Genomic DNA, 14,101 nt, shown 5'->3' with positions numbered 1-14,101 from the left:
ACGTGTTTTTGGATTTTTTCTAAATATCAGTATTACAAAAGTTATTAAAGGTGGATACTTTTATCTGAAAAGCACAGTATATATATTCCTATAACAAACCCACCCCTTTCTGGTGTTTATTTTTTTTCCTCTATAGCTATTGGTTTTGGACAAAAAAATTAAGAATAATTAATATCTAGAAAAAAAGTTTTAATATGAAATAAAGTAAGGGTTGTTAATTTCACCTCTGTAACAGGAACATTAAAAAATACCCGTGGTTAGTTCTTTACGAATGACGAAAATTGCAGAATTTCAACTTTCTAGCATTACTGAAATTTTATATATATATATATATATATATATATATATATATATATATATATATATATATATATATATATATATATATATATATATATATATATATATATATATATATATATATATATATAATGTACAGTACACTGCCATTCATAATACAAATATTTTACTTGTTTAACATTTTTTGCCAAATTCTTCAAACATTTTGAATATTCCTTTGTTCACGTATTATGACACACTTCTGATTTACTTATTTTAACATTCGAGAAATTCTAGAAAACCTAGGAATGTATTCGAATTCTTCCTCTACACTTTAAATCAAAGAAAATTTTAGTACATTTGTGGTTATTTTGTTCTTTACATTCGCTGTACTACAGCTGCCAGATTGGAGTTTCAACCACACTCAAAGGACTCAACCGGTACACCACAAACAAATTCAACTCAAACCAACAACTGGAAAATCAATTGAGGGCTGCAACCATCCCATCCCGGATTTCCATAGTCCCAGTCTTATCTTTAAGATAAAGACTTAAGAAAAGTCGAAACGTCAAAATTTATCTTTATATTAAAAACTGTCAAAAAAACTAATTTTGAAACAAGAGACCTAAAATCAAGATCTAATTTAATATTAATTGTTCACCCCACCTGAGTACCAATTATTTAAATACTGATGCCGAATACTACTTTCTGAGGAAGAGTCTCCTGTCGGGGAATTTAATTTAAAACTTAAATAAAATATAAAATATCAGCTATATCGGCCTATAATTTGATATTTTTATTTTATTTTAGCTCAGCTATTTACTGGAATTTACACTTCCTTCAAACCATAATCGTAAAAGGAAATTATGTAACTTTTTCTTCACTAGTTATTTGTATAAAGAGCGATTATTTCGTAGCGGTTTTGAAAAGAAAATGGTGTCGACTTTTTAAATACTCTATTTGAGAACGAGGATTATATGAAGAAATATATTATAAGGAATCGCATTAAAAAAAACGTATATCTACTATTTCAGGCAGCTATGAGCAAGTTTCTCAGATGAGGAATTATTTGAGGAATATTTGTGATTAACTATTTTGGATAATTTTCTGAATAAATTTCGTTCAACTTTAGCGTAAAACATTTTTCATATCTCGATTAGTTACAGAATTAAAAGGGGTCAAATTATAGTGAAAAACCTGGTTCTATTTAGAAAGAAAAGTAAAGTTTTCAAAGTAACTTAATTAAGTTACTCACCAGCAACTCTTCGATTTTCAAATTAACTTCTTTTTCGCCCATTACGTCGATTAGTTTTAAATTTTCATCATCAGCGTCTCCTATATCTATCTCCGAATTGGGACGTGCTGTCAGCGTGGAGGTGGGCCTTTGCCCCGCTGGTTTTTTCGTACTGCTTGTTTTGAACCATGATTCTAGCTATAACAAAAGAAAATATGAATGTTTCGACGAACGTAATAAAATAGTTGTTGATTTTTTCACAATAAAAGGTAATAAGCAAAAAAACTGCAGGAAAAGTTCTACATGACTGACATTTACATATGAAAAGGATTCTCACTGAACCTAGAGGGATGACGAGGTCTGACAATTAAGAGACTGATTTTTTTGTCGCGCTTGTGGTAAGTCTGAAACAACGAATTTTCTGCCGCACAATATGGAATTCCTGTTCTATTCATATTATACCATCGGCATGTAAACGTTAGTTCTCTCTCAGTGTCTGTGTGTTATATATTTTACTTTGAATGGTACAAGGTCTGGCTATTAAATAACGAGACTGATTACGAAAAAATAAAATTATTCTACATTCGAATGCTCCTCTTCAATATACTCCCTTCCACTCGCCACAAATCTTTCCATACGTTTTTTACCATTGATCGAAGCAGTGCTGGAAGTCTTCTTTGGTGAGTGCCTTTAGGAGCTATGCCGTTTTTTGCTTTACCGCTTCCATCGACTCAAATCGGGTCCCTTTCAAAGCAGATTTTATCTTCGGAAACAAAAAAAGTCACACGGTGCCAAATCTGGTGAGTGCAGCGGGTGTTCAAGCACTGGAGTGCGCTTACTGGCCAAATACTGATTCACAGATAGCGCGTTATGGGCAGGTTCGTTCTCCTGATGCAAAATACACGAGTTGTTCTTCCATGACTGCCATTTACTTACATCGGACTACATGGATAAGAGTCAGTTGATTTAGAAACAGAGTCAAAAAGTATGACATGATGGGAATGTAGATACAAGGTTTGAATAAAATATTGAACCCGTTATTAGGAACAAATCATAGCAAGAAGAAAAAGTACATTTTAGATATTATTTGTGTTTTTCGAGTATTAACAGGACAGAGCGATAGTAGTGATTGCAGTAGCTACCACGTCTACCCGTTTTATCAAAGGATATGTAACGGTATTGATGTTTAGATTGTATCAAGAAATGATTTCACTTAAATATCATTAATCGAGTATTGAAAGATAACAAATTTTAAAAAATAAATTATTAAAATATGCATAAAAACCTGAACAATATTAACATCTCATATAATATGAACTAAGAACTAAATTTCTCGTTAAATTGAAAAAAAAATCGACTGACCTATAAATTGTTGCAAGATCCTATGGGAACAATTCTTCTGAGTGGTGTAAGCGCTTTAGTGAGGGCCTAGAGAGCACTAAAGATGACCAGCGCCCAGGTCGCCCTGTGACTGTTTCAACTCCGGAAACAATGATCAAAATCAACCAAATTGTGCGTACAGATCGTCGAATGAACATCCGGATGATAGCCGAGGCTGTATGCCGAGAAAGAAACGGTTAGAAAAATTTTATACGGAGACGAAAAGCTCTTGTGTCAAGGGGTCTGCTCATATTTTTTTGAAAGGTTAGAAAAAGATTCCGGACTGATGAAAAATGTTATTATTTGCGACGAAACGAAAATCTGCTTTGAAAGTGATCCGATTCGAGTCTATGGAAGCGGTAAAGCAATAAACGGCAAAGCTCCTAAAGGCCCTCATCAAAGAAGACTTCCAGCCAGACCTCTTATATTTCGTTTAAGCATGGGAATACCCGATTTCATATTTTTTTTATTTTGTAACTGCTCAATATTCAAGAGCAATGGAACAAAAAAATCCAATTGATTTTAATGATATAGTAACATTCATATTGGTATACACTGAAAGGATTATACTTAACAAAAACTTAGATGTGCTTGAAAAAACTAGGAATTTCTGCTATATGGTTTTCTCAAGGTGCGAAAATGATAGTTTTAGATACTACTACGACAGATCTATTATCAGCAAGGTGACAAATAACAGACCTGATATCGTGGTGGTTGATAGAAGAGTCAATTCAGCTCTTCTCGTCGACATAGCCGTAATGAACACTCAACGTTCTCAACAAACACCAGGAGAAATTGACCAAATGCGCAGATCTCGTGATTGTGATTAAACAAATGTGGCACAGCGAAAATGTGGAAACAGTCCCAGTTATTATATCGGCAACCGGTGTCGTGCCTAAGACCCTATGATAGCATTGCCAAACTGGAATTACCAAAAACCACCTTCGCCGACATCCAGAAGATTGTGATATTGAATACTTGCTACAAAATGCGTGCCAATGTTCATTATGTGAACTGAGCCTAATCCTTTTGATACCTTATATCCGGGATAGATAAATTATACCAGCTTTAAGCTGAGTAGTGCATAAGTCTTTCTCAAATAAAAATAAAATAAGGATCCGATATTAAGAACTCTGGACGATGATTTAGAAAAATGATAAGCGAAAATCTTTGACTATATTTGTTCATCATCATCATCATCATCATCATCATCAAGTGCGTGCCATTTTATCATAATTTGTTTTCCTATGGTATGTATTTATTACAATTTTAAATTTGTACAATCTAGGTATTTTCCCGACGTGTATTGGAGGTACATTAGAATATTGGAGCATAAAATACATAATATGATCTTTGATTGATTAACCGTTTTTTTGGAAAATGACTCGTGAATTTCCATATTAGTGATTGGTCGAGTTAATTGGGTATTTTTATGTTAAATTTCTTTCCGTGATTTACCGTTTTCTGAGAAAATTCTGATTACCAAAATATAAACAATAATTGCGATACTTTTCACATACGCGTTATAAATATACTTTTTCTTAACGATGAAAAGTTTCTAGTAACTATGAAAAGTATTTTTTTACGTTCGTTATAATATTCACGTTTTCTTTTTTAATTCATTTGCATTTTTTAACGCAATTATAAAATTGTTTTATCAAAATAATGGGCTAAGAACGCTTTATTTATCATGTCAATTCGTTTCTCCGATAAACTGTCGTTTTTTCTCTCGATATTCGTTCAAGAAAATCCGTTTTATGTTTAATTAAAAGAAATGTAGTATTATTATTAATGATGGAGAGTAATAGTGAAGAAAGTTTAAACTGCACACCAGAAGATGTTGTTGAATCGGCAACTGCAACGACTAACCTAACCTAACGACTACGAATGTTCTCTCTGAGAAATCCAAGGAACAGTATTTAAATAAATATAATTGTTTTATGGAGTGGTGTACTAAAAAAGGCATAAACAGCTTCACAGAAAGAGTGTTACTAGCTTACTTTGAAACTAAATCCAAAAAGTCTTCAACCCTTTGATCGACTTATTCAAAACTGAAAGGCACCCTAATGGTAAATAACGTCATAGACATCAGTAAATACTTGAAACTCATTACATATTTGAAAAATAAATCAATTGGCTATAGACCCAAAAAATCTAAAACATTTGCTGTGAAGAAATTAATAAATTTCTGTTGTAAGCCCAGACAAACATTATCTCATGCATAAGGTATGACACCAAAACATTTTAATGTAAGCTTAGATATTATTTGTAACATCTTTCAGGTTGCTTTAATAAACTCATGTTCAACATCGATTTACTGTTATTGGTGAAATATCTGAGAATAGATTAAACTTGGTAAACATTTATAAAAACCAACGACCCACAAATGTCAAAACAGATCATTTCTTTTTGCAGTATAGAAATGGAAAATGCAAAACCCAAGTTGCAGGTATCAATACCTTATCAAAAATTCCCTCGCTTATCGCAACATATTTGAATTTACCTAATCCAAAAAACTACACTGTACATACATTTCGACGCTCTTCGGCGTCTCTATCAGTGGATTCCGGTGGAAAATTTACGACCTTTTAATCTTTTATTCAGTCAAGGAAAGATATGATAGTCGGACGGAGCCTAATCTGGTGAATAAGGGGGGTGTTCTAGTAATTCAAACCATAAATCACGAATTTTTTGCATGGCAACATGAGATTAGTGTGCAGGGGCGTTGTCCTGCAAAAACAAAACACCTTTGGATAGCTTTCCACGTCTTTTGTCTTTTAATTTTTTCCCGTAGAATGGTCAGTAATGTCGAATAGTAATCTCCAGTTATTCAGTTCTACCCTTATCCAAAAAATCAATCATGATTACTCCATGGCAATCCCAAAAAACTGGAGCAAGCACTTTTCCAGCAGATTTTTGGACACAAACCTTCTTAGGTCTTGGAGAACCAGTATGTCGCCATTCCATCGATTGTTACTTTGTTTCTGGAACGTAGAAATGTACCCAAGCCTCATCCATAGTAACAATTCGGTTTGAGAAGTCTACATCGTTTTCAAATCGAGCACAAATCGAATGCGATGCTTCTACCTTTGCACGCTTTTGGTGAACTATACGATGAAAGCGTTCGTATGAAATATTGATATCTAGTTAGTCTAGACCAGTTCCATGCATAAACAAAAAAAGTTATTCTTGATAATAAGTCCTGCTTGGTTTAAAAGTTAAAATGCAACAAGATATCAATTTTTTAAAGCAGTATACGAAGTTTGTTAAATAATTTGAATTTTGTACAAGAGTATCTTTATCTTTCACAAATCAGAAAAATATTATATAGTGAAGTTGTTTTGAATCAAAAGTTAGATTCAAATACGAGGATGTATTGATATCTAGTAAGCCTACACCAGTTCCATGCATAAACAAAATATTGCGTTACCATAGCAACGAACAATAACTTATTAGAAGTGTCAGTGTAAAGTTTGCCGTCAAAAAAGTAAACCAGAGTTACGCTATAAATTAAAAGAAAAAATATGTGCACCGAAATTGTGAAAATCGAAAAATTGGAGTATCAAGCCATCATCAAGTACCTGTATTTAAAAGGGTTAAGAGACAAGCAGATTTACGAAGATATGCTTAATACCATTGGTGATCATTGTCATTCGTATGCGACCGTAAAAAATTGAGCTGCAAGGTTCAAAATAGGTAAATTTTCCATTGAAAATGAAGACAGATCGGGAAGGCTAGTTTCTGTGTCAGTCCCCAAAATATCGATGCAGTTTCATGACATGATTTTATCAGACCGTCGAATTGGGCTAAAACGGATATCTGAAGAACTGAATATTTCATACGAACGCGTTCATTATATAGTTCACGACAATTTGGACATGAGAAAAAATGTTGCAAAATGGATCCCCAAATGTTTGAATGTTGTCCAAAAGCGTGCAAGGGAGAAGCATCATGTTCGATTTGTGCTCGATTTGAAAACGATGTAGACTTCTCAAACCGAATTGTTACTATGGATGAGGCTTGGGTACATTTCTACGATCCAGAAACAAAGCAACAATCGATGGAATGGCGACATACTGGTTTTCCAAGACCTAAGAAGGTTTGTGTCCAAAAATCTGCTGGAAAAGTTCTTGCTTCAGTTTTCTGGGATTGCCATGGAGTAATCATGATTAATTTTTTGGATAAGGGTAGAAAAATAACTGGAGATTACTATTTGACATTACTTACCACGCTACAGGAAAAAATTAAAGAAAAAAGACGCGGAAAGCTATCCAAAGGTTTTTTGTTTTTGCAGGACAACGCCCCTGCACACAAATCTCATGTTGTGATGCAAAAAATTCGTGATTTAAGGTTTGAATTACTAGAAAACACTCCTTATTCACCAGATTTGGCTCCGTCCGACTATCATCTCTTTCCTGAACTGAAAGGAAGTTTAAAAGATCGTAAATTTTCTTTCAACGAGAAGGTAATAAAAGCTGTGGAGGACTGGTTTGTAGAGCAAGAAAAAACATTTTTTTGAAAGGTCTAGTGACGTTGCAGGTTCGCTGTAATAAATATATCCAATTAACAGGAGAATATGTTGAGTGAAATTTTGACATTTAAATTTTGTTTAGTTCTATAGTAGGCTAAGAATTTTTCAATATATCCTCGTAACTTTAAAATTTTTCAACATTTAATGAGAACTTCTAGTCAGTTGATTCTCATTGGAATTATGCAAATTTTAATTCAGTGATTCGATTGCCCTCTTACACGTTTGTCTTATGAGCAAAATTATGTCAATCAGATCTTCGGATCTTTAGCAGATATTTGTGGTTAATAGCTTGATATGTGTTTTCAATATTATTACGTAATATTTATTTTTATCTAGAACTTGTTTAGTATTCAGTGGTTTTGTATGAGTGTGGGTGTGTCAGCGTGATTTATACCATATGATTACTTTACTCATATCTCATTTTTTAGGATTAACTATTAACAAAGTTTTGACTAGAATTCTCAAAGATTCCGTCATATATCGAAATAAAATCAATGAATCATGTAATATTTTATTCATACTTGCAGCATTTTACATCAGTTTTGATGATATTTAAAGTAAACAAACATAACGGGTGATCCAACTAAACTTTTCACTGCCATATATTTCGAATTTTTATTTTTTATAAACAGGGTACTAACGTTTTTATTATAGTTCCATCACACAGCGCCCAGCGCTATTAATTGATATACATATATAAAACCGATACATAATTTATATATATATATATATTTTATATATATATATATATATATATATATATATATATAATGCATTTAAATGTTCTTAATTTTAGGTCTCTTCGAAGTCGAAACGTCAAATTTTATATTTCTTCCAAAAATTATTAAGAAAACTAATTTTAAAACAGAAGACACCTAAAATCAAGAACATTTAGATGCATAAAAAGGTTTAAGAAATAAGAAATTTATATATATATATATATATATATATATATATATATATATATATATATATATATTTATTGTTATGGTATGATAATGTGTAATGTTTATTTTTATAAATTTTTTTTTAAATAAAATCAGATTTTAATTTGGGCGCCATTAATAATTATTTGAATTTCTTTATTTTATTATTTTATTATTATTTTTTTTATTCTCAGGGTATTATTGTGAGGTCAAATTAAAAAATTTTATTGCGATAAATTGTTATGGTTATAAGGTCAGATGATAATAGTTTTAAGACCGGGTCTGTTCTTTATAATGAATAAAATATTCAAAATATATAATTTCTTAACTAGCTATTACAATTATTTTATTTTACAAACATTCATTCATTCATTCATACTCGTAATTAGACTCATAAAACTAAATTATATGGAAATGTGAACTCAAATATTATATACTAAAAGAAATACTTAAACTAAAAAAATTTTTCCCGTTGTTGATTCTTTTCTTAATTGTTTTTTTTTTAACCAATGATATTTATTATAAAAGTTAGTTACTAAATTGTCATTTCTAAATTTTTAAATTATTGTGACTTTATTCAAATAATATTATTCTATAATTTCTTTGTCGTATTTATTTCATTCCTATGTTATTAATTTTATCATTGCAGTTGTCAAAATTTTTATATTTTATCATTTATAACCTTAAAATTTATGTTGGTATGTCACACAAATTGGCCAAAACTTAATATAAAGAATGTTATTTATTTTATTGTGATAAAGTGCTCTAAGTAACCGAATAACAGAACTGAACTTATTGCTTTATTTATATCTTATTATTATTTAATAATTTATTTTGAATATATTCATACCATAACAATATATATATATATATATATATATATATATATATATATATAAATTTATATATATATATATATATATCAATTGTTCTTTTCAGGTTTTTAAGCAACAAAAAATTTTTATTGGAGATAATAAAAGGTAAAATTATCATATTTATTATGGTAATTTTGTACTTTCGCAGTTAATAAAAAAATTGAAAAATGTTTGTTTATTCATTTTTTATCTCACTTAAAGATTTCATATGGTTTTCTGACTTTAAATATTACCATAAACGCGCTAGAAAATCGAAAAATCATCCTATTTCGATGATTTTTTTTAAATCTTCGTTTTCACGGCGGATTTACGAAAAAAATTATGAGAATAAAAAAAAATGGGAACTTATATTGGTTTCATGACTTTAAATGTTCATGAAAATGCACTCATTCTCATATAATTGTTGATAACTTTTTTCCAAATAATCAAATGAAGTTTTTATATTTTTTTCATAATCTATACAAAAAACAAACAAATTGAAAAAAAAATTTAGTAAATTATCTAAAAATGATCCCCTACCTCATATCGACATAGGGTTTTAGGGGGTGTTAGAGGGAGGTAATTACAATATATAAAAGGTAGAATTAGCCGTCGGTCATTGTTTTTAAGTTAGGTTCTACTCATGAACACTATCTATACAACTTCTTTCCGTGCACTTTTAACACCCCCCCTATTTTACCATAAAAAAATAGTTATTGAATTTTCAACTTTTCCATATGTATTTTTCTATGATAAAATAATAACTACTTATGGTTACGTCAATTAACAATTATAATTGTTCATAATTCCACTGAATTAATTTCATACATTTTTCACATATTATTTTCACTATTTAGTTTACGAGTATATATTTTCAAATAAAATTTATAATTTGTTACCACACTTGTAATTCCGAAAATGTCAAATTTTTATGTTAACCCTCTCTGTTTATTTAACAAAGGATGACCGACGGCTAGAATAATTCTTTTGTGTTAAGTACACTGTTCTTTATTACCCCCCACAACCTCAAGTCGCTAGGGAGTGAAGGATGATTTTTAGATAATTACCAAAATTTATACAAAAATGTCGATTTATCATGTTTTTACAATTAAAAATATTAACAATTTCTCTTAAATTTTACCTTCGTTTGTACCTTTTTTATTAAGTAATCATTAAAATTATATGAACAAAAACATTCTTAAAATCACTTATTGTAGTCAAGTGTAAAAAATTAAAAGTTGAACTTGAAAATTGAAAATTTTAATCATTAAAAAATGGTATCTTAATTGTCTGTTAAAGAGAATTGGTAGTGGGTGAGATGCGAGGGGAGGTGTTTGATAAGCAGACCAATGTGAACATATTTGTCCAATAGCCTATGTATACCGATTCAATAATATGGATTTGTTAGAAGGACTTGTTTGAGATTCATGCTTCTTTACTTCTACAAGACCTTCTATACAGTATGATGACATATTTCCGTTAAATTATATAAGAAATTTTGCAAAAGAACAGGATGTACAGTTTTCTAACAAAATAATCAGTAGTTTTCTCACAACAGAATTATACATAATATGAAGAATGGCAGAAAGTGGAATAAGAATAATGAAGTTTGAAGCTACTATAAACAGTGAGCCACCTCTAGATTAGAATTGACCTAGTTCCTTGAATTGACCTCATAACACGGAATTAGAGATATCGAAGGAAGCAACATTTTATTGAAGCACAGTGTATATATGTCATAGTTAAGACATTATATAGTAGAATTTTTTTCTTCAAATTCATCAAATAAATATTTGAGGCAAATTAATAAAGTATGGAAGCCTTTAATTTCTTATTTGTTAGAATTTTTATGTATGTTTATGTTTCTAAATCATCTTGATTTTAGGTCTCTTCTGTTACAAAATTAGTTATTTTTATAATTTTTGAAAGACAGGTAAAAATTTGACGTTTATATATCTTTTTTAAATAACTGAATATCTGAGTTCAGGAATTGAGAGTTGGATAGCCAAACTTATGATCACTCAAGGTTACTAGAATAATAGATGGTTTGAGACATGCGCATGTTTTTGTAAACAAACGATCAGCTACACCAGCTACGTCATTATGTTTACATTTTTGTTTTGTTTATATTTTTATGTCAAACAGAACCTCACTAACATTATGTTCGAGTTATAAGGATGTGTGTTATCTCTTGCTGATCTGGCTATACAAACGAATATATTTCTAACTAACGAATTCACAGCTGTGAAGAACCGGTGACGTCACTTGTCTACTGCGCATCTTGTTATTGTCACAAAACTTCTTTTATTCTAGTAACCTTGTGATCTTTTTTGTGACAATTCATGTCATCCGCCATTCTATGTGATGATTTATTACATCATCCAATAATGATCGAAATAATATTGTCCATAAAATCGCGATGCATTTTCATAATTGGTGCCTCTTTGAAGTTAGTAATATGAGAAATAAGTTATATATAGAATGACCCTGTACGACAAGATACAAACAGATTTTGAAGAACGATCAGCTGTATTTACCTTGTGACAAGGTTAACTTTTTACATTGTGACTAATCAACTAAATATTCTTAAATAATAAAAAACAGAATGAATCAAAAAATTATTACACAAAGGATGAATAGCAGATTTAAATTGTTTTTTTTTTAAATTATCTTTTGAATGTGCAATTTGGAATACAGATCAGGTAATGATTTTTTTGGAAATTTCTCGTGTATATGATGTATAGAAGATATTCCAATTTATATCCAAGATATAACCTCGTTCACATGATCTAGCAGATATCTAAAGATTAAGTCAAAAAATAATGATTTTATATCTGCTGTATTCTGCTGGATCAATTAGATTTTTTCACATTTTCTAGATATACAGGACTAATAAAATTGTAACAATGAAAAAAATTGAAGTTTATTTGAATATAATATAAAACATAACAGGTCGCATAAAGATAAAAAATTATCCAAAAAAATAAATTAAAGCACAAATTTACAATTTTTGCAAAAAAAAATAATGTTGTGGCTTTTCTGAAAATGAAACACATGTTTTTGATGTTGTCCAATGAATCATTTACAAAAAAAAAACATTACTGTCGTCTCTTTAGTTACCATATCCATAAATAATAGCTTCGAATGTTAACCAAACAACTAACTAGATTTACAAGCTTGAATAAATCTTTTAATAACGTGCCAATAAAAATATTTGCATTTAGTTCTGCTTAGCTCAATCTATGAAATATTTTCTTCAAATGCTCAAACCTTCACTCACCACTCAACAATTTGTAGCCAAATAAAAATGCCTTCTTTCAATTTTGCTTCACTCAATCTAGAAAACATTTTCGTCAAATGTTTGAAACCTCACCACTCACTAAAGTTGATGTCCAATCAAAAAACCTGCTTTCAGCTTTGTGTAACTAAATCAAGGAACTATTTTTCTAAAATGCTTGAATCCTCCGTGACTCAATTCAAGAGTTATTTCTCCTTCACTCACCACTCACTAAATTTATGGCACAATGGAAAAACCTACTTTCAGATTTTCGTGACTCAATTTAAGAGTTATTTCCTTCAAATTCTTTAAGCCTTCACTCACCAATTTGTGGCTAAACTAAAACTCCTTCTTTCAAAATTGCTTAAATTAATCTAGAAAACATTTTTGTCAAATGCTGGAAATCTTCACTCACCAATTTGTGGCTAAGCTAAAATCCCTTCCTTCAACTTTGCTTTAATCAATCGAGAAAACATTCTCGTCAAATGCTGGAAACCTTCACTCACCACTCACTAAATTTGTGGCCTAATGAAAAACCTGCTTTCTGTTTTGCGTGACTCAATTTAAGAGATATTTTCCTCAAATGTTTGAAGCCTTCACTCAACTCTCACCAATTTGTGGCCAAATAAAAATGCCCTCTTCCAATTTTACTTGACCCTATCTATAAAACATTTCCCCTAAAAGGCTTGAAACCTTCAATCACCAATGTGTGGCCAAGTAAAAATGCCTTCTTTCAACTTTGTTCGATTCAATCTAGGAAACATTTTCGTCAAATGCTTGAAACCTTCTCTCACCACTCACTAATTTTGTGGCCCAATGGAAAAACCTGGTTACAGGTGACTCAATTTAAGCGATATGTTCCTCAAATATTTGAAACCTTCACTCACCACTCATCAATTTATGGCTCAATAAAAATGTCTTCTTTTTGACTGACTCAATGTAGAAAATATTTTCCCCAAATGCCACTTTCTTTACTAAGAGCTTTAAAAAACTTTTTCTTCCGAATTATTATAGTACATTTGGTATATTTTCCTCTTCATTCTATATGTTTTTTCCACAAAATTTTCTTGTAGTTTTTGATGTCTCTGCTGTTGCATAAACATAAGAAATAGTGAAATTTCTTGAATCCAATCTTTAAACCTGTCTTTATACTTTCTGAGCAACAAAGTAATATTTTCACGCATGGTCAATACATGACCCAATTGCACTAATGGAAGAAAAAAATATATAATTCTAAATTTTTGCACATTCAAAAGTTTCAAATTACAGTCCAAACTAATAGTTTCTCTGTTCTATGAAATTATGTGACATGTCATGGAGTTCAGGAATAAACTCTTCACCTTTTTATATTCGCTTTTAACTTGTCGGATTCCAATTAAATCGTTTTAAGCTGTAAACAGGAACAACTCAAACTTGCCTATAAGTCACAAGACCACGAGCTGCAGGAACATTTGTATGTTTGGTTTTTTTGCTAAGCCAATACTTAAACTTCAAACGTCATTTCCTTGACCAAAAAGACAATCAAAGTACAATTTTTAAGCCAATTAATTTGGTGGTTGGTTTTCTTTGTGTTTTTGGAGTAAACTTGCCACACACGTAACAAATATCATTGTAATTTAT

The 14,101-nt window shown here is 30.5% G+C and overlaps 1 protein-coding gene across 3 annotated transcripts in view; it reads right to left on the bottom strand.

Moving 5' to 3' along the window:
* Nucleotides 1–14,101, bottom strand: part of LOC130447949 (protein diaphanous) — a 141,138-nt gene that overhangs the window by 89,007 nt on the left and 38,030 nt on the right. For all 3 annotated transcript variants that reach the window (XM_056785023.1, XM_056785022.1, XM_056785024.1), the window contains one exon: nt 1,535–1,711. In XM_056785023.1, coding sequence (XP_056641001.1) covers nt 1,535–1,711 — 177 coding nt within the window. The remainder of the gene's footprint in view (nt 1–1,534; nt 1,712–14,101) is intronic.

This window comes from Diorhabda sublineata, chromosome 8 (assembly GCF_026230105.1).
Source record: "Diorhabda sublineata isolate icDioSubl1.1 chromosome 8, icDioSubl1.1, whole genome shotgun sequence".
NCBI classification, from domain to species: Eukaryota; Metazoa; Arthropoda; class Insecta; order Coleoptera; family Chrysomelidae; genus Diorhabda; species Diorhabda sublineata.
The sequence above is the reverse complement of the archived record's forward strand: the minus strand, read 5'-3'. Positions and strand labels throughout refer to the sequence as shown.